General features: G+C 46.5%; 3 protein-coding genes across 3 annotated transcripts; 1 reads left to right on the plus strand and 2 right to left on the minus strand.

Annotated features, from left to right (window-relative positions):
* The first annotated feature begins 73 nt into the window (after positions 1-73).
* misp (mitotic spindle positioning) lies at positions 74-10,459 on the plus strand. Its single transcript, XM_054790047.1, has 5 exons — positions 74-180; positions 2,572-4,226; positions 4,678-4,814; positions 4,883-4,921; positions 6,745-10,459. Exons 1-5 carry the CDS (start codon positions 74-76, stop codon positions 6,832-6,834), a joined length of 2,028 nt encoding a protein of 675 aa, XP_054646022.1. The 3' UTR covers positions 6,835-10,459.
* Positions 8,938-14,274, minus strand: plppr3b (phospholipid phosphatase related 3b). Its single transcript, XM_054790218.1, has 8 exons — positions 13,256-14,274; positions 12,841-12,928; positions 12,546-12,731; positions 12,337-12,463; positions 11,898-12,087; positions 11,377-11,434; positions 11,038-11,211; positions 8,938-10,898 (listed from the first exon to the last, which is right to left on the minus strand). Exons 2-8 carry the CDS (start codon positions 12,925-12,927, stop codon positions 9,603-9,605), a joined length of 2,118 nt encoding a protein of 705 aa, XP_054646193.1. The 5' UTR covers position 12,928; positions 13,256-14,274; the 3' UTR covers positions 8,938-9,602.
* Positions 14,275-15,358: 1,084 nt separating this feature from the next.
* Positions 15,359-19,075, minus strand: tmem259 (transmembrane protein 259). Its single transcript, XM_054790219.1, has 10 exons — positions 18,763-19,075; positions 18,103-18,450; positions 17,731-18,027; positions 17,486-17,609; positions 17,304-17,414; positions 17,104-17,226; positions 16,934-17,034; positions 16,697-16,754; positions 16,479-16,562; positions 15,359-15,495 (listed from the first exon to the last, which is right to left on the minus strand). Exons 2-10 carry the CDS (start codon positions 18,313-18,315, stop codon positions 15,359-15,361), a joined length of 1,248 nt encoding a protein of 415 aa, XP_054646194.1. The 5' UTR covers positions 18,316-18,450; positions 18,763-19,075.
* Positions 19,076-19,286: the final 211 nt, after the last annotated feature.

The raw sequence follows: 19,286 nt of genomic DNA on the forward strand, positions 1-19,286 counted from the left end.
AACAGAAAACTGACGGGCACGTGTAGCGTACATCTGAGCAGCAGGGGGCAGCAGAAGACAAAACGGATGCAACATGTCAGACGCAGAGGAAGAGGAGGTGCTCATCGAAACACCTGCGTGTGATGATGATGATGATGATGATGACTACTGGGGTCACTGGTGGGTTCAGATTGATTATGTGTGGGATACGATGCTAATTATTAGTTTATTAAATGTTTATTAAATGTTTCCATCCAGAGAGCTTTCTGTTAAGTCAATGCAGGATAGCCGGTGGGGGCGGGGCACTTGGGGGCGGAGCCTGTGAGTCTGATGAACTTTGTCTCATTGGTCATTTTTTTGTACTTGACAACGCTTCTGGAAGCTGAACTTGAACTCAGGTAAGATTTTTATACAAAATAGTCTTGTTCTAATGACAGCATTATTGTTATACGAATCACGTGATGACTTGACGCCCACCATGAGTTCAGACTGACGATTGACACTCTGTTATATTCAATAGAGTGTCCAATAGGGGCGAGCGATACTGCTTTTTTACATTGATTCGATACGAAGTACGTACAGGTCAAGTATTACCGATACTTCAACTACTTTAACATTGAATGATTTTGCCTTCAATTTGATGGTCATGATTATAATTAGAATAAAACACAAGACAAATATTTTTGGTAGGAACAAGGAACATATTTGTGAACAATTTAACAATATATAAATACTACAATATAAGACTGTAAAAATAGCAACAAAATAGTATATTCTTTTTTTTATTACATACATTTCTTTGATCAAAAAGTCAATAATAGAAAATAAAACCAAACAAAAGCAACTAGTGCTGGCATTGATGAGTTTGTAAACAGTATAACTATATAAAATATAACAATATCAACAATGTACCAATATGAACAACACAGGAAAAAACACACAAAATCTGCCTAAATCTTTATCCCGTGTATTATTCGGAAAAATCTCCAGTCCAAATTATCGGTATCAATATCAGCAATACTGGCCCTGTGTTTACTTGGTTTTGGATCAAACAAAATATGCAGTATCACCCACCCCTAATGTATTGTTAGCGCCCCCTACAGGCTGCAAATGTTTGTCCAGAGAGTTTTTGTTTGTTGTTAGAATTTTTTTGTTCTGCTTGCGCCCCACTTGTCCACCTGTTAACCTCCGACCTTCTGTCAGTTGACAGCAAGCCGGGGGTCACTGTTATCAGCTGACAGCAGTGGAGGAGGAGCTACTGATCACAGCTTATCTGCTGGGCTGCACGTGTATGCTAATATTAAAGCTAATGGTTCTGTCTGAAGTCAAATGCAGTCCACATCCCAAATTCTCTGCTAGCATGAATTCAGCAAATATTCAAAGGTCAAAGGTCTTGGGGTTTGTGACTGAATGTGTGATTTAAAAAATCTAAATGGCTACTGTAACAACCGCTAAATGTAAGAGGCTGTTTCTGTCAGTGCACTTCAATAAGTATACTTCTGAATTAATTAAGTGCTGTCCCAAATCCATTATCATCATTGCGCACTTGCTGAAAATCGTAATATTTACCCACTACTTCTTCTTCTGGTCATTAATTTCTACCGCTATGGTTTGCTCCTTCCGCAAGGTAGCCAAGATTGCGACTTTTGAGTGTGGCAAGTGTCCAGCACTGCACACTCACTAGTTTTGGCGTTTTGAGTGCAACACCCTGGTACCGACAGTGCAAAGCCTTTTGCTGTATCGCTCAGTGTGAACGCACTTATGCACTCCATAGACTTAAGGGCTATCCACACGGAAACGTTTTCAGGTCAAAACGGCAAATAATTTTATCGTTTCAGTCTCTCATCCACACGGGAACAGCGTTCTGTGTGCCCTGAAACAGCTTTAAAAAAAAAAAAAAACAGCTTCCAGAGTTTGAAAATCTGAAAACGCCGGCAACATATTATCTGAATATTTCAACCGACATGACTCATCCCAGTCAACATGCTCCTGATATTTTGCTGTCTTGTACTCCATCATGACTCTCAAAAGTAATTCCACTTCTTGTAAGTCGAGATGAGCCTTGGAAAGCGGAAGAGACGCATGGCTCCTTTCTTCTTCTATGGTTTGTTGTGTCACGTGGGTCTGTCTGTGTGTCTCGTCACAGCGCCACACTCAGTGATCTGTTCCCAGTGTGGACACACATTTCTTTCAACTCGCCAAAAAAGAAAAATCTCAGGAGCATTCTCGTGTGGACGGGGCCTAAGGCTGTGTTGCGACTTACTGTAGTTCCCGAGGGTGTGAAATTTGGCAATGTAGCGCCGTCCCAAATCCATCACTGTCGTTGCACACTTACCGCAAATTACGATATGTTGATGCAAATGACGCAATATTTATTTGCTTCCTGTTCATCTTCTCTCCTTTTTAACGATCCATTGCAACCACCCCAGTTAGTGCCTCCCCTTCCGCTACATGGCCAAGATGCCGATTGAAGTTGGTGTATCACTGCACACTCACCGTTTTGGGCGTGCTGAGTGCAACATCCGGGCACACACTTATGCACTCATAAGACTATCCTCTATTGATGACTGTCAGGATGTTGTGACTTTGCAGAGTTTGTGTTCAAGCATTTTCATCCATCCAAGGTGTCATCTGCTCCACACCACCCCCTGCTACCATGGACAACATTCCCAGGAGGTGGGTGCTGAAGCCTTTGTCCCCCCCGCTGCATCCGTCTGACCTACGTACTATGGCGGGTCCAAGCAATGGTGAAGATCATTTTATGGCCACCGACAGTGTCACTGACTCCCTCCAAGAGCACGGTGGGTTCAGGGAACTGGTGGTGCAGAGCCACCAGGTCACCGTGTCACAAGATGGCGACGACAGCAGTGACGATTTGTGTTCCGGCAGTCCCAGCAGCAGCTTAGGCTCTCACTGTGGGTTCTACTCCTTCGTGGAGGATCCAACCAGTCCAGAAGCAGAGCTGAATGAGGCGTGGATGGTCTCACCTCAGCGGCAGGTTCATCTCACGACCCTGAAGGAGGACAAGGCCTTCAAAGTGCAGACATACAACAGTGGCAGGAAACCAGAGATTATGTTCTCAGAGTCAGAGTCACAGTACAAACTCCAGCCGGAAGACCTCTGCGAAGTATTTGGGCCAGAAGAAGAGAAGCAACTGAGGAAGGATATCATTCGGAAGCAAGCCCCAAAGAAGAAGCCAACATCCAAGATGAGTGTGCTGGAGAATCTGGATCGCAGTAGGTCTACAAATTCACTGACAGAAGGTTTCAGTGTGAGCTACAGTTCCAGCAGGCTAGAACCCTGCCGCCCTGCCGAACCTGGAACGATTATCAGTGACCAGATCGACTTCAGTGCAGCTCGGCAGCAGTTTATGAAGCTAGAACAGGACGTGCGGAATGCCCCCGTCCACCCCGGGAGGCCAAGGGTGTCCTGGAAGGTGGAGGAAGAGGACGCAACAAGGTCAGAGCCGTCTGGGGAAGGTGAAACCTTTGAGGACTGGAGAAAAACTGAGAATGACTCCAACGGCCTCAATGATGAAGACTTCACTAAGAACGACTTGCTGGTGGAGGTGCATAGCGGCTACATCAGCGACGAGGAGGTGTTTGATGAAAGAATACAAAGTGGAAGTAAAGGAAAGTACTACCTTAACAATGAGACCCCGATTGAGCAGGAGATCCGTTTAGTTCAGGAACGTGAGGAGAATCTCAGACACTTGCGACGCCTGAAGCACAGTGACGGATGCTCAGAGATGGTGGAGATCCGAACCAAGAGGATGAAGTCACCACTAACATCTATTGAGGCCACAGAGAAGAAGCATGTGGGCTTCATCGTTCAGCAAGACAACCACAACAAGAACCAAAAGCAGGAGGTCTCTGATCTGCCACAGGGGTTTTCAGCCACAAAGGAGAAACCGCAGGACCCAGCGGCCTTTCTGTCCCCTTGTTGTCCTCATCGGCACGCTGAAGAAACCTCCTCCTCCCGTCCGCCATCCTGGACCAAACCTTATTCCTGGCGGGACAACCAGGAGTCCACCGGTTTACAGTGTGGGAAAAAAGGGGCCCTGGAGTTCATTGAGAAGGAAATCCAAGATGCTTTGCGACGGGAACAGGAGCTTCGCGAGTCCAGGGAATCCAGGGGGTCCAGTGAGTCCAGGGAGCCCAGGGAGCGTAGTCTCTTCTCTCCAGCCCCTTTAGTAGAGCAGGTATCCAGAATGTTCTCCAACCAGTTTGACCTGTCAAAAAACTCAGGTGTGTACCCTTCAAGTCTTCCACTTGGCAGTGGAAAAGACGCTTTTTCATTTGTGCTCCAATCATTAAACATCATTATTAACACAAGCAAGTAAAAACACAAGCACTCTGATCCACGCTCTCTCATGTACGTGTGATGATGTCATGATGCTCGTCTAAGTTGTTGCTCAGACAATCAGCTGGTTACCCTTAGTGCAGCTACAGCGAAGTGAATCAAAGAATCAGTAACCAGACATGGACCAAAGTCTGCCAGGATGAGGTTAACGAGCTGCGCTAATCTATAACCAAGCAAAAGACTTCATGCACTTGATGTCATTCGTGACCTTTAACACGGCAGAAGTATTGCTTGAAACGTGCTTCTGATTTTAGTGACAAAAATAAACACTGAAAAATTATAAAATATAAGGTGAACCAAGGAGGTCACAGGTCAACATCCTCTCCACCATTTCAGAGGACGTCTCAGAGTCTTGTCCGACTGTCTCCTTGGTGACCTCCTCCCATGCACCGCCGCCTTCTAAAGGCCTGACGGGGGCACTGCTGCGGGACTTTGAGGAACGACGAGTGAGACTAAAGCTCGACGAGAGCTCGGTGAGTCAAAGTTCAAAGCTCAGCAGAATGTTCTCTCGTACTCCGCTCACTTCCTGTTTGTCTTTTAGTATGCTGGGATTCAGCCCATCGATGACATCAACAACCAGGTGAGGGCTCATCTGTCAATCAAGCACGTCCTTATATTAATTAAAACATGTGTCTGTTTTGTTAAACGACACAATTTTTATGCGAAGGGTGGAGTTTTCACGAACATCCTGAGGGCAGGGGTGTCCAAACCTTTTTCAGCAAGGCCGCATGCAAAAAAATTGAAGGATGCGGGGTGGGGGGGAGGACACACACATTTTGATACATTTTGTACCTTAAAAGATGCTAAAACTAATCCAATGTAGGTCAATATAGGCTAAACTATCTAAACAAACCATCACACCTTACCTTCCACCAATACCAGTCCGAGGGTGGGACCAAACCGGGCAGCGGGAAACCCTTAGCCGCAATGATTAAAAAAAAACACTTTCAAAAATACATTTGTACATAACCCCATCAAATTTCATGTAAATGCTAGGGGTGTCACAAGATCTCACAAGATTAGACCATGACAAGATTTCTTGTTCAGAAAAAAGAGGGCACCAGGCCTGGGACAATAATAAATTAATTAACTAATCACACAGTAAATGAAAATGAACTCAATAATTTTGCCGGCCTCCATATATTGCCATGTGCATGCGTGTCTGTTTTCCTCATCTCTCGCCTCCAAACAGGCATGACGAGAGTTCACAGAGTTTCAGCACCTTGGCGTGTTTGTTCTATAGAACAACGGCATGAGCAGAATGAGCCCTTTTGTGAGTCATACAGTCTCTTTGCCTCATTGGGTGGAGGCAGGGCCAGTAGTAGGGATGAGAATGATAAACCAATGCGACCGGATAGCCGGTTTGGTGAGCAAACGATTCTGATTTGCCGGTAAAGAATTCTGTATCGATAATGATCAGCCATAAATCTATAGTTCAATCGATTGTGGAGACATGCACCGGGTATCGTGAGAGGAGCAATCGGTTGAGTGTCTTATAAACAACGCGAGAGCCTGGGCTGCCGGCGAAACGCGCCGTGGCGCTAGCTAGCCGGTCAGTTGGCCAGCGCTAGCTAATTAGCCGAGGTCAGCTAGCTAGCTGGCCAACTGGCTGGTGTGTTTCGCCGGCAGCCCAGGCTCTCGTGTTGTTTATGAGACACTGTCAACCGAAGTTTGAAATGTCTCTGGATTAATTTCAAGAAGGGTGCAACAGAATTCACCAACCGCTGGATTGCTCACCCATCAATAGGGAACGTAGGACCAGCCAGACCAACAGGGGCGGGTATGGGAATTTTTCTGCTTTGTAAATTCATTACTTTGAAATGTCGCTGGAGTGTGCACTTAGTCAGTTATCATAACCTGTGTAACTACATTGAATTGAATCGTCTATCACAAAGAGATTTACACCGCTAGCCGGTAGCGTTCACACAGAGGGCTTTTGGTTTGATGACGACACGAGACTTGACCTCTTAGACTGGACTCAGAAGCATTGGGCATTGTCACATTTGCAAGCGGGCCATGGATTATTTTGGGGGGGTTTTTACACCAGAGTTGAAGCTGCACCTTGGTCCTCTTGATCCTGTTTTGCTCTTGGGAGTGGGGTGAGCGTATGACTTGCAATTGTCAAAACACTGACAAATGACAAAAACACTTGATCAGGCAGAGTTTCCTGATAGTGAGCAAACACTCTCATTGACTAGCTGTTTAGCTTCCTGTGTAGTACAAATAAAAAATGTTGACTTTTAAAGCGACACACCGATCGTTGTTGGAGCTGGAACTACTCTTTTTCTATATCAGAGCGGTGTCTGGAAGAATTATCACTCTTCTTCGTCATTTTATCTCCATTTTTCATGACATTGTTGACTTAGTCGCGGATTGCATGTGGATTCCAAAATGTGTTTGCAGGTCGTAGAATCAACGCGGGTAGTGAGACATAAAAACCAGCGAGCTCTTCGCTGGGAGGCAGGGGTCTTTGCCAACCAACTGGACCACTGAGACCCACAGGACTGCATCCAGATCCACATCCAGACCCAGCACTTCACACCGAGTACAGGTGCAGGTCAAGAGTACTGAGTCGGTTGAATGTGTGGTCGTTTGCTGAGTGGTCAGTGCTCATGCAGGAGGGTTTGCGTCAGAAGGGGACAATGACAACATTACTGTCATTAGTTAGTGTTCATAATGATGATGATCAGGACGAAGCTCAAAATGAATGCTGATCGCTTCCTTCAATCATGAAAACACACATGTTCACTGTTTCCATGGCAATATGCTGGTTGGCCTCCAGGAAATAAAGTGTGTGTGTTTGTGTGTCTGTGTGTGTGTGTTTTGAAGCGCCTTATCGCCATCAGCACTGTTTCCATGGCTACTGCATGATGAGCCTCAAGTTGCAGGACATAAGGCAGCGGATGTGTGTTTTAGACATTAAATACATTTTAACACACACACACACACACAGACATATACTCTACAGTCATGGAAAAAATGATTAGACCACCCTTGTTTCTTCAGTTTCTTGTTCATTTTAATGCTTGATACAACTAAAGGTACCTTTGTGTGGACAAATATAACAATGAAACAAAAATAGCTCATAAGAGTTACATTTTTTGGCAGTACAATGCTATAGCTATTCATGTAAGAACTTAAGTGATTTTGGTTATGATCAAGAAAACCATGGAAGTTGCTAGATATCAGCTCTTCAATTAAACTCTTATGAGCCATATTTGTTATCATCATTATATTTGTCCAAACAAATGTACCTTTAGTTGTACCAGACATTAAAATGGATCAATAAACTGAAGAAACAAGGGTGGTCTAATCATATTATCCATGACTGTATATACATATATTCACACATACACACTCACATTTATATTTATAGTATATGTGTATATACTGTACACACATGACATATCAATGATTTAGTTTCCTAATGATTGATTTGAACCGTTCTTTTTCGAGTGGTGTAATGACAATACCACATCCATCCATCCATCCATCCATCCATCCATCCATCCATCCATCTTGTATGCCGCCTATCCTACAATACAACACACGTCTTCAAAAAACGTGTGCCTTAAATGTGTCTTAGCAAGTTTCACCTCAGTCTAACACTTTTTCCTCGGCTTCTGAACTAACTGTGCTTGGATATTTAACCATTTTTATTGGCAGAAATGGTTTTCTGGCTTTTAAGGATAGTCCACATTTGTTCTGTCGGGTTGAGGTCAAGGTCATTCTAGAAGCATAATTGTAGCCTGCTTTATGTATTCCAATACCGGTTTTGATGTGTGTTAGGAATCATTGTCCTGCTGGGACACCCAATTGTGTCCAAGTTTCAGATGCCCAGCTGTTAATTTGAGGTGAATCTTAAGAATTTGGAGGCAGTCCTCCTCAGCCCAAGCTGAGGATGCTACCACCACCATGCTTGGCAGCAGCTTCCAGTTCATGGCAAACTTGAGTGTTTGTGGTTCCTGGGTTGTTCTTGAAGATCCTAACCAATTTTCTTGGGTATCTGTCATCTTCTAGACCTTGGCAAAGTGGTGACGCATTAAAATATATTCTTCCGATATACAATGGTTTGAATTGCAGTTGTTTAAAATGTCTCCAAAAGATGTTCCCAATTTGTGTAAATTAACAATTTTCTTTCTTAGAGCTTTACTGAGTTCCTTTGACTCTCCCATTGTTTTGAATATTGGTCCAGACATCGTTTTATGCCGTCAGAGACACTATCAGCTGCAGTCAATCATGATCACTAATAAGTTAGCCTTATCAGGTTCAAGACAATCTGGAAGCTCCAGCACCAATTATAAAACGTAGGTTCTTGTACGGTATGTGTAAATGAGAGAAAAGTAAATTCAACTGTGTGCATTTCTTGCGTTTAAAAATCATTATAATTATCATTATAACCTGGAAAAAGACTGGTTCAAATAAAACATTAAGGGCCCAAAATTAGATATTCAAGCCCATGATGAGAGTATGTAAACATTTGACTGGAACTGTGTACAATAGTATTTCTTTTGTGAAGACAATAGTAGTAGTAGTAGTAGTAGTAGTAGTATTCCCTTTGTGAAGAGAAATCCAAATGAACAATTGTATTGTAAAGTGAAGAAGACGTTTTATTTGATATTTGACGGTAACATGCAGCATGTGTTTACATTCAATAAAGTTTTTCACATTGAAACATTGTTTGCTGTCTGCTCACAGCAACAATAAATGTTTTTTTTTTTTAAAGATGTGTTCAACCTGTCACCATGTGGCCTTGCAAACACAATCTCGAAAAGCCCCCGCTGATCTTTAATTGGATGAAAAGTCCAAAATGTGACGTCACTTGGAGACGGGAAGTTTGTCACTGAGAGCCAGATTTATGCAACATTTTACCCGTTGGTCGGAAAGTCAACATTAGCGACACAAATTTCATTTTTACACAAAAATATCACTGCTTTTTCCTGTATTTGTCTCCTTTCAGTCGCTTTAACCCCGCCCACTTACTCATTGACGAGAGGCATCAACAATTAACATGTTGTCATTTTGCCACGCACGCACACACACAATATTTACCTTCACCAATCAGAGCCGAAGGCACACACACACAAACATGCTGAGAATCACCAAGGCAACCGAGCTATCACAACACTGTTAATACAGCAATTCAGTGTGAGGCCGTTAATAAGCCACGCCCACTGTGTTTCACTCAGTAGTTGAAGCTTCACATTCTGCGAATCAGTTCATAATAATCCATTCCGGCCTTTATTTTGAAAGTCACAGGACTAATCCTTCATTCTTCGACTTTGGAAACTCTTGAACTGGTTTTCCTCATCAGTCTGCTGGCCGTCTCGATCCAGAAGAACCAGCGCCGTCTTGCGTCTCATTGCCATTTCCCTCCTCTGCGCGTCTGTCAACACCTCAAACTGTTGCTGAGGCGGGGCCGGATCTGCTGGCATGCCGCTGGATCGATGCGGCCGGAAGCTGCTGCCGGAAGCAGAGGAATCTCCTCGTTGGAGGCTGTTAAGGTCATAGGTGTCACGTAGGTCTCCTCCGCCCCACTCCCACGGACGGCCATTTTGGGCGGGGGGTGGAGCTTGGGCGAGAGGATGGTGGGTGGCGTGGGCGTTCACGGTGACGATTCCCTCCCGCTGCTTCTCGGAGGTCGGCCGGTATCGTGGCGATGTGGCAGCAGAAGAAGTTCCAGAGCAGGTGGAGGCAGTTTCTGAAGATTTTTCACCTGAAGATGAAGACCCCAGCAAGCCTTGCTGCTTGGACATGGCGACGACCTGCATCAGTCGTGGCTGGTTGGCTGCGACGCGACCTGACGCGTCCCCGCTTGTCTTCTCTCTTATGGCTTGCCACTTGGCGCGGGCCAGCAAACTCTTTGGTGAGACCGGTGGGGGTACTGCTTCAGGGATCTGAGGTGGTCTCGGGGTTGCTATGGCTTTGGCTCCACCCGGAGGAGGAGTGCGGTTGCGACTGGAGGCGGTCTTGCCAGATGAAAACGCAGGCAGGCAGACGGGGACCTGAGAGCCTCGATCATCTGTCCCCGCCTCCAAGCCATCTTCGCTGGTCTCGTTCTCATCCCTCATGCTCTGGACTCGCATCTCCATAGACTTCTGCTTCCATTCCGACAACAGACGCTGTGATGAGACCGGGTCCATTGGGACATGGACAGCCTTCAGCCGTGGCTGAACCGCTTGGATCGGCTGGACCGGACCAGGCGCACCCTCGCTGACACTGATACTGGCTCGTGGCAAAGTGTTACTGAAGGTCAGCATAGTCTCCTTGGCCATGGGGCTGCGAGGAGCCAGCAGCTCCACATCCACGCTCGCCCTCTTCAGGCTACCCATGGAGGCAACCTCCCTCTGAAGGGGCCCCACGCTGTCTCGACAGTCCAGGGGGGCCGGGGTCGCTGCTATCTCATCATTGCTCTCAGAGGCTGAGGCGGGGCCCTTTTGATATACAGACTCGTGTCCTCGTTCAGTCAGCACTCGTAAAGGGTCCTCCAGTGCGGGTGGAGGAGGCGGAGGCAAAGTGATATCAGAGAACTTGAAGTTGGCCACTGCATGAAAAGCCTGCAGAAGAATCAGCAGCTTAATAAAAAGCAAGCAATCAAAAAGCCGCTCACTGGATGCAGTTGTCTTGGCAACAGAAAGACAAAGTTATCTGCGTGGTCGGGGAGGACAACTGCCCCTAAAAATGATGCGAGCTCACCAGGTAGGCGGCGATGAACGCTCCGATCAGGAAGCCCACATAGATGTCAACCGGGTGGCTGCGATGCTGCGTGACCTGAGTGAGGCCCGTCAGCGCGGCAGCGATGGCGAAGAAGAAGACCAAGACGGGCTTCAGCAGCTTGGTGCTGTTTGAGATGGTGGAGTTGAAATACATCTGCAAAAGTGGGAGAGACAAGTCACATGTGTCTGAGTAAAGTTTTGTGACTTTGGTTCTCCAGCCTCCTCATATGTGTTTGCAATGGCGGTCACGTAGCTAGTTGCTGATAACTTCTCTTTTGATTGCTTGTTGGATGAGTCATTTAGATTCAGCAGAACTTACCGAGACGTACACCGCGGCAAAAGCAGACAGAGTTGCATGCTGGGATGGGAACGTCTTCCTGTGGAGGCATAGGAGAGAAGGACGAGTCCGTGACAGCTCAAAAACCTTTTGGATAATAACATTAATCAAAATGCATTGGATTTATATACAGTAGCTAAACCCAAAGTGATACCCAAAGCACTTCACAGTGAAACCCATTATTCCTTCACTCTCCAGTCACACACTGGTGGTGTAATCAACATCTGTACTCACAGCTGCCATGGGGTAGACACACAAAAATTTGGCTGCCAATTCGCACCTATGGCCTCTCTGACCACCACCAAACATTTACAGTATACACCAGTGCGGGCAGCACTGGAGGCAAGGTGGGTGAAGTGTCTCGTCCAAGGAAACAAAAGTGACTGGGATGGAGGAAGCAGGGTTTCTGGGCGATCTGCTCGACTTCCTGAGGCGCTGCCGCCCAGGATAAAGTCTGGAACCTTACCAGCTTTGGTGTCGTAAAACAGGAACGATCTGCTCACCTGGCAGCCATGATGGCATGGTAGTCATGTCCGGAGCAGATGTCTTTTGTGATGTAAGCGTTGGTGTCGCAGGCGACGTGGGTGTAGTTTGGCTTGCACACGGTGAGGAAGAATGGAGCGTGGTAACCTGTCGACAGCTGGATGACGTCGGTGACCAGCGCTGTCGCGCAAAGACCAAACACGTGCACGCCTGCACACACGGCGCAATGACATCACTCTTACCGCACTCTAACTGTGATTACCCGCACATCCGCACTGAATAAGAGTTCAGTCGAGCAACGCTAGGAAACAAGCTTAAGGTCTTAAGTCGTTGTCCAGCGCAGCTCTTAAGGTGCCAGGGAGTGAGGTTTGAACAGGTACTATCACACAGCTACACCGACTGGCATCCGTTACCTAGGCATCGAGCACGTGTACCAAATTACACACGGAAGGTGCGTACCCACAAAGCGAACGGTCCTCCTCAGGAAGGAGTTGAAGTTGCAGCCTCCGGCGTTGATGCTCCCTTCCGCTCTCCGCACTTTGGTGCGAGACTGCAGGAAGTAAACGAAAGCCTCCACCAGCATGATCTGCCGCCACACACAATCAGTCAGAAAACATTGTCCGCCGTGACCCCAGGCACCGGCGAGGTGAGGTCACCCCAAAAGTTACCGAGGCTGCTGGGCCGGCGAAGGCGAGGCTCAGCAGCATGAGCAGCGGGATCATTTCGTCTCCTCCGTCCACGTACGGCTTGCTGAGGTCGCGGTCGTGGCAACGGAAGCCGACCTGCGGCGGCCGCACCACGTCCGTCAATTCCAGGAAGTAAAGCGACACCATGGAAGATGCCACAATGGGAAGCTGCAAGCGGTACCCCACAGTCATGTGACCCCACTAAAATGTTTTTGGCTCCAGTCTACAAAATAAAATGTGTGCATGTCTGTGTGTGTGTGTGTGTGTGTGTGTGTACCTCGACAAAGTAGAAACATGGCAGCAGAGTGAGACTGTCCTTTGACCACTTTTTTTTCATCTTGTCTGACGGCGAACTCATCATCATCCTGCAGCACAATGCACATGTATGACATATAGTGAACACATACATGCGTGCATGCCACACACGCACACGTCTCAGGTTAAACGTGCACCTCACAGGGGGCGTGTCCCACCATAAAAGGTAATTAATGAGTTATTTCAATGCATGGGCACACACGGAGTTGCATCCTGAGATCAAATCAAACATAACATATAATTAAAGGGTAATTTGTTGTTGCGGTGGGTCGCATGCACACACGCACACACACACACACACGTACTGCAGTGGAAAAAGAAGCCTGCGGTGAGGCTTTGGCTGTCTTTGTGCGAGTGCCATCACGTAGGCGTCTCACCTGATCAGATGTTTTGATCCCTGTCACCTTCGACCGAACGGCTTCACCGCAATCACCAGCTTCCTGTCGGCCACCGGCTTCTCCCGCGGCCCGCTCGGTCCAGTCCGCGTCTGCTCTGCCAGTTGGTGTCGGTTCTGCAGAGTGTGCAAGAGGCAGCTCTTCTCCTGATGACGCACGCTCCCGCGCACTGCAGCGTCGAAGTGTGCGCGTGCGCGTTTCGGCATTCAGGTCATTGATGCCCAAGAAGAGTTCAATATAGTGACGTCACAAACACAAGGTCCAAAAAAGGTCCCCTTAGAGCTCAAGCGTGACCGTGGGAAAAGCACGTGACATCACCATGCTGAAATCTTTCGACAAAACTGAAGCCGTATAATGACGTCTTTTAAAGTGGGGAAACAAAGAGATAGCGATTTCCACACAAAAGCCAAACAAGTTTTACTGCTGAGACATTTTTAAATACATTTGAATGAATGACAATGACTGACAGGCTTGTGACTGCGTCTCCTCCATTCGGTCACACCACTTTTATTAAAGTGACATCGCGGGCGGGAATTAAAGTGTGACACAGCCTTCCTTTCTCGAGTCCGAGGCATATTAATAAGGCATTCATTTTGAAACGTAATGATTATATCAACTCCCTGTTCTATTCAAAATAAAAGCACATGGAACCAAAATAAAGCTGGCAACAGTCAACTTCCTGTTATGCTTTTTCATACACCACGTATGACATTTTGAGCCATTTGAGCTCATCTTAAATATTTTCTTTCCTCTGCTTATTGGAAAAAGTATCAATGGTGATCTTGCGTCATTTCAAAATGATAAGATCAATCAATCAATGTGTAATCATTACAAGAGTGTCTATCAGAACTGATGACCACCTCTCCCATGATTGATTATTGATTATTCACGTGCACACGGCAGCTGGAGAGTGTTTTGCTTTCACTTCCTGTTCTGGTCACACACGGGAGGGATGCCTTGCATCATGTGACGCTCTCAGATGATGTCATCACCATGATGACATCTCAGGATGCGTGGGAGGAACTCTGCTGCGCGCCGCAGTCTATATCAGCCGTATGTGAGGGGGGACAGTCTGGCTGTAGGGCACCCTCCTCCGGAGCCCCAACACTGTCTGCCACTCCAACTGGAGGAGCGCCTACAAAGGGTTTTGTTTCTATGGCGACTGTGTTTGCATCTGCTGCTCTTCCTTCTGCGTTTGCTTCACCTTCTGCTGTTGCTCCTCCTCCCCCTCCACTAGGTCCACCTGCTGCTGCTCCTCCACCTACTGCCACACTTCCCATCCAGAACTCTGCCACCACACTGATCTCAGTGGTTCCTGACCTTGGAAGGTCTTGACGATGGATTGCGTCCAATGTGGCTGCCCCCTCCTGGTGAGAAGAGGACAGTGCTTCGGTGATGATGGCGGCCGTCTGTGCCACCCAGTTGAGCTCCGAGCGCACCTCGCCACCACCCGGTGCAGAAGGGGAGGCTGCGGAGGAGGGTGGACTATCGGCCTGGGGCTGAAGGACGGAGGCGGGTCCGGTTTGGGAAGCACCAGCGGGTTCTGGCGGCCCAGCAGCAGCATTATTGTTGTTGAGGCTGTCCTGCAGCGCCGTCTGGTTGGCCTGACCCGCCTGCTGGTTGTGCAAGAGCATCTCCTGGATGCGAATCTGCTGTAAGATGGCGGGCAGCTCGTAGTGGTGGAAGAAGTAGATCATGGAGTGCTGGACGCAGACAAAAAAAAAAAAGAGACTAAACTCACCAGACTTAGGTTCTGCCCCGCAATGTTGTTGGCTCATTTTTTGGTAATTCAGTGAACTGCTTCTACTTCCTGCCTCAAGTTCACAAGAATGTAACCATGTGACAAAGACGAGTCAAGGAGAGCGTGGTGGTTGTGCAACTGACCTGGATGAAGAGCCAGGAAGTGACCAGCGCCAAGCTGCTGTACTGACCATTAAAGCGATAATGATATGCGTAGAAGGCAAAGTGATACAAATAGAAGAACCTGAAACACAAACAAGAAAAACAAGTCTTTCTAAGAAAGTTGGCCATAAACAATTGGGAACAGTCTTTTGCAGCAGCTACTGCCAGTAGTGAAAGAGAAGTTCACCTCAGCCAGTGCCGTTTGCTGGTGTTGGTGTGGCAACAGATGGCGTCGTATTGATCCGCCAACCACACAATAAGGATGATGTAGAAGGCCGTCGTCGTATCATTGAAGAACTCCGACATGATGGCCTCCATACCTGCCGACAGGAAAACTCTTTGGATATAACTTTGACCTCAGTATTGAAGCCTTGATAGTTGTGACACTTTTACAGGGGCATGAATCAAGCAAGGGGATTGAATCTGCAGCCCTTTGGACACACATCATGTTCGTTTCACATACCCACTGGTCAAAAGCTCAGAATTAAGGGCGATTGGTATCATTTGGTATCATGCTGAACTTGGGCACAATTCTCCCTCCCTTTTCTGGTCCCTGTTGGCGTGCGCTTACACTGAGCATGGCCCGTTTACTTGTCCAATCATGTTTATTCTGCTGTTTTACTAGAATTTCTCTGATTATGTGGAATATTTCCAGTCTTATGTGGAGTTTTTCTGATTTATTTTGTGCAAGATGGTCGCTGTCATTGATTTTCATGAGTCTCAAAAGCTTTTAGTTCGCACACAAATGTAGTTGCGGGTGAGTGAGTGTGCTATGGGTTTGACTTTTATATCATTTTTAGCCTTTGTATTTTATTTGTATTACGAACTGTGTCATTTATCATTAAGAATCTGCAAGGAGCAGTCGCATTGTCATTCTATGACTCCACTATGTTGGAATTGTGCGGAGCCCTAGGACACCTCTACCCAAGTATTACAAAAAAGAAAGTGAATGTGTGTCAGGTCTGACTGCGATTTGGTTCGCCCCCTCCAGCTAAATATACCATGAATCAGCTGTTAAACAGATCTGGGCATGATCCAATTGGTTTAGTGTGAGTATGCCCTTTAAGAGGGGATGTCCAATCTTATATAGGTATAGTTAAATAAAAATCTAAGTATATTATTAGTTTTACTAGTATCAATTATTTTGTTGTTTTTTTTTGTCGTTTCCTTGTTTAATTGTTTTTCCAGAATGTGCCGTGGGCCAGTAAAAAACAAGCTGCAAGCCCCAGGCCACACTTTGTACGTCACTGATTTAAAGGCAAGGCAACAGAAAGTCAGAGGACTTTTTCGAAAGTAAACTCACCGACGAGGGCAAGGATAACTGTGAGTAGTGGGGCTGCTGGGAAGGCGATAGTCATGTTCATCTCCAACATTTGCAAGAGGTCCACTGGAGAAAGGGACATACACGCACTGGGTCAAGGTCACACAAATGCTCTGAACCTTTATGGTTCCGGCTGATAGTTTATTTCACACTATATTTAGAGGCAACAAGGTTCACAAATGTGAGATGAGCCTACTAACCGATGAAGACAAAGATCTGGTGATGAGAGTACCTGAGCAGCATGGACACCGACAGGGTCTGAGAAAAATAAAACACACAAAAAGAAAGGTCAACAAAGGTCGCTTCTGGTTGTTCCTCTTCCCGAGCAGCTAAAACAAGTTTTATATTCAGCAAATGAGAAAGAAACTAACACATATGACTGGTTATTTTTCAAAGATGTCATGTTCACAAGGCTGACTTGGACTACAATGGCTTACAAAGATGACCATAATGACAAAGGCAGCCAGGTAGGAGGTTCTGGCCATCCACATGCTAACGAAGCGGTAATGTTCTCCAGACACCACGTTCCTGAGGAAACCTGCATAGAAGCACACAGTTAGATCACCTCTCGAGGTCATATGATCTTTGTCTTAATTGGACAGCATACCTTTGTTCTCTTCGTTCTCAGCAAGCGCCTTCACACTGGACATCAGAATGTCATCATATCCTAAAAACTCATCCAACAGGAAGCGACTGAAGCCATCGCCAAAACACTCGTCCTTCATCGGATCTAAAACACAAAAAGGCTTACAATCACACCACTCACCGTACAAGGTGTCACGTGACCGCTCAGAGACCGTGTCTCACCCAGCGTGACAACCATGACAGGGATGTTGAGTCTCTGTCGTGTGCTCTGAGACAGACGCAGGAAGCCGTACTCCAGAGAATATTCCACCATGTACTCCTCCTGCGGCCACACTGGAACAACAAAGCAGCTCTGTGATGATGAGGACCAGGAAGATAACACCTCCGATCCAGACGCTGTGTACCTTTCGTGCCTTGGCTGAAGGAGACGTCCTGGCTGTTGTTTGCACCTCCCGCCACTCCTTCCTCGCCTGCTCCAACTCGCCTTGTTAGAGACGGCTTCAGGCGAGGCTCCATGTCCAGTTCAAACTGGACCATTTAAAATTGTATTAGGCCTTGCACATGGATTTATATCTGGACTGGCATTTAGATTTATTTTGCTTATAGATTTAAATTTGGACTGTCTAAACGCAGCGCCTTTTCCTCTCACCTGCACTGAGCTGTTGTCAAATATCTCCATCATCTCCTCCTCTTCCTCCTCCTCCTCTTCCTCTTGCAGAGCTGCCAGACTGAGCCCAGCAATGCCTCCTCTCCCTCCGCCCGTGCCCCCATCCTCCTCCGAGTCGTAATACTGCAGGAAGACGGAGGCCCGGCTGGAGTTCCTCTGGATCTCCACACGTAGGATGCCGTCACGAGGCCAACGCTCCCTCACCCCCTCCAGACAGTTGATAGGTGAGCGAGAGAAGGCGATGTGAATGTAGGCAAGGATGAAGAGGACAAAGAGCGCCTGATGATGAAGAGAAGTTGCGTTGAAGACTCATGTGACTCAATGCTGTTTAATGGCTGCCAAAAAGCTGTTTACCTTGAGAAGGACGAAGAACTCAAACACCCGCCTGAATGATGGCGGAAAGAGGCGGGCGTACGTGACAGCCATCTTAAAGAAAAGTGCATGGAAGAGGCGGTCTCTGACGTTGATGAGCGGGTTCTGGTTGATGTTGGGGTTCCGGATCCTGTTGGGCCCCATGTTATTGTTGTTGAGCGGGATGTTGTTGTTGTTGGCCTGGTTCTCAGACATGGTCTTTAGATAAAGGCTGCCAACTGAGCTGAGAGGTCACTGCAGCAAGTAGTTTCTAGGTTAGCATGGCTGGCATCGCTCGTGTGCGCTTGCTCTTGCAGATGAAGACCTCGACGCTTGGGGTCGCCTGATCATCTGGATGCAACACACAGCAATGAGAAACACTAGGGGGTCCACCACACAATTCCCACAAGGCATTTCGTCTTTGAACGATTAGTTCAAACACTTCCACTAATTTGTTCACAATTCACTGTCATATATTTGGTAGAATAATGTGGCAGTTGAAGGCGAAGTGAATCATGTGACGCCCTTTTTACATCACCTACTGTAACACAAATGACGCAATTAAGTGAATGTTACGGCCTCTAAACTCAGGACAAAAACATCCTCCAGCTGTTTATACGAGCTCTTCCATGCATTTTGCTTTAACAACATTGGCTTACGTACCTGTTATTGACACCACAGCTTTGTGTCCATGTTGACGAGGTCTTCTCGTTTTTTCAACAAAAGACGAAAACAGAGATTGCGAATAAAAACAGAGCTAGCTAGTTAGTTAGCACCATTAGCTGTACCCGTTAGCCACACGCAGCAAAATAAAGAAGTTCGCTGCTAAAGTCGGCTTCAAAGCAAAGCTAGCAAGTAGCCGCGGTTACTTTTTTAAAGATATTTGAATTTCATCCGATGCACAACGTTGGATTCTTTACGACAAAGTCCATCAAGCGAACTGACGGGTGCTACTGGTATGAACCGGAAGTACGAAAATACAGGAAGGGTCCCCAAATTCCAAAATGTTCCGCGTCACAGATGCAGTTTTTTTTTTTTTAAATAAATATACTTCACGTCCATTATGTATTTGATTGTAATACATTTTAGGTCATCTTTCGCACAGTTCACAATAAATGTATTTCTTTTTCAAGTAACCTATGAATGGTGAAGAAATTTGTCAAAGACGTATTAAAATGTAATATTTT

Source organism: Dunckerocampus dactyliophorus, chromosome 10, assembly GCF_027744805.1.
Source record: "Dunckerocampus dactyliophorus isolate RoL2022-P2 chromosome 10, RoL_Ddac_1.1, whole genome shotgun sequence".
In the NCBI taxonomy this organism is placed as follows: Eukaryota; Metazoa; Chordata; class Actinopteri; order Syngnathiformes; family Syngnathidae; genus Dunckerocampus; species Dunckerocampus dactyliophorus.

What these genes read in the sequence shown, in the direction of transcription:
- misp (XM_054790047.1), top strand. Translation starts at nt 74, where the DNA reads ATGTCAGACGCAGAGGAAGAGGAGGTGCTCATCGAAACACCTGCGTGT. An exon ending in TGACCTGTCAAAAAACTCAG is followed by an intron (nt 4,227 to 4,677) that starts GTGTGTACCCTT and finishes CCACCATTTCAG; the next exon opens with AGGACGTCTCAGAGTCTTGT. An exon ending in TCGATGACATCAACAACCAG is followed by an intron (nt 4,922 to 6,744) that starts GTGAGGGCTCAT and finishes ATGTGTTTGCAG; the next exon opens with GTCGTAGAATCAACGCGGGT.
- plppr3b (XM_054790218.1), bottom strand. Translation starts at nt 12,927, where the DNA reads ATGATGATGAGTTCGCCGTCAGACAAGATGAAAAAAAAGTGGTCAAAG. An exon ending in GAGGACCGTTCGCTTTGTGG is followed by an intron (nt 12,088 to 12,336) that starts GTACGCACCTTC and finishes CCGTGTGTGCAG; the next exon opens with GCGTGCACGTGTTTGGTCTT. An exon ending in TTGCCGCGGTGTACGTCTCG is followed by an intron (nt 11,212 to 11,376) that starts GTAAGTTCTGCT and finishes CCACTTTTGCAG; the next exon opens with ATGTATTTCAACTCCACCAT.
- tmem259 (XM_054790219.1), bottom strand. Translation starts at nt 18,315, where the DNA reads ATGTCTGAGAACCAGGCCAACAACAACAACATCCCGCTCAACAACAAT. An exon ending in AGTTCTTCGTCCTTCTCAAG is followed by an intron (nt 18,028 to 18,102) that starts GTAAACAGCTTT and finishes CTTCATCATCAG; the next exon opens with GCGCTCTTTGTCCTCTTCAT. An exon ending in TGAGAACGAAGAGAACAAAG is followed by an intron (nt 17,035 to 17,103) that starts GTATGCTGTCCA and finishes GCTTCTATGCAG; the next exon opens with GTTTCCTCAGGAACGTGGTG.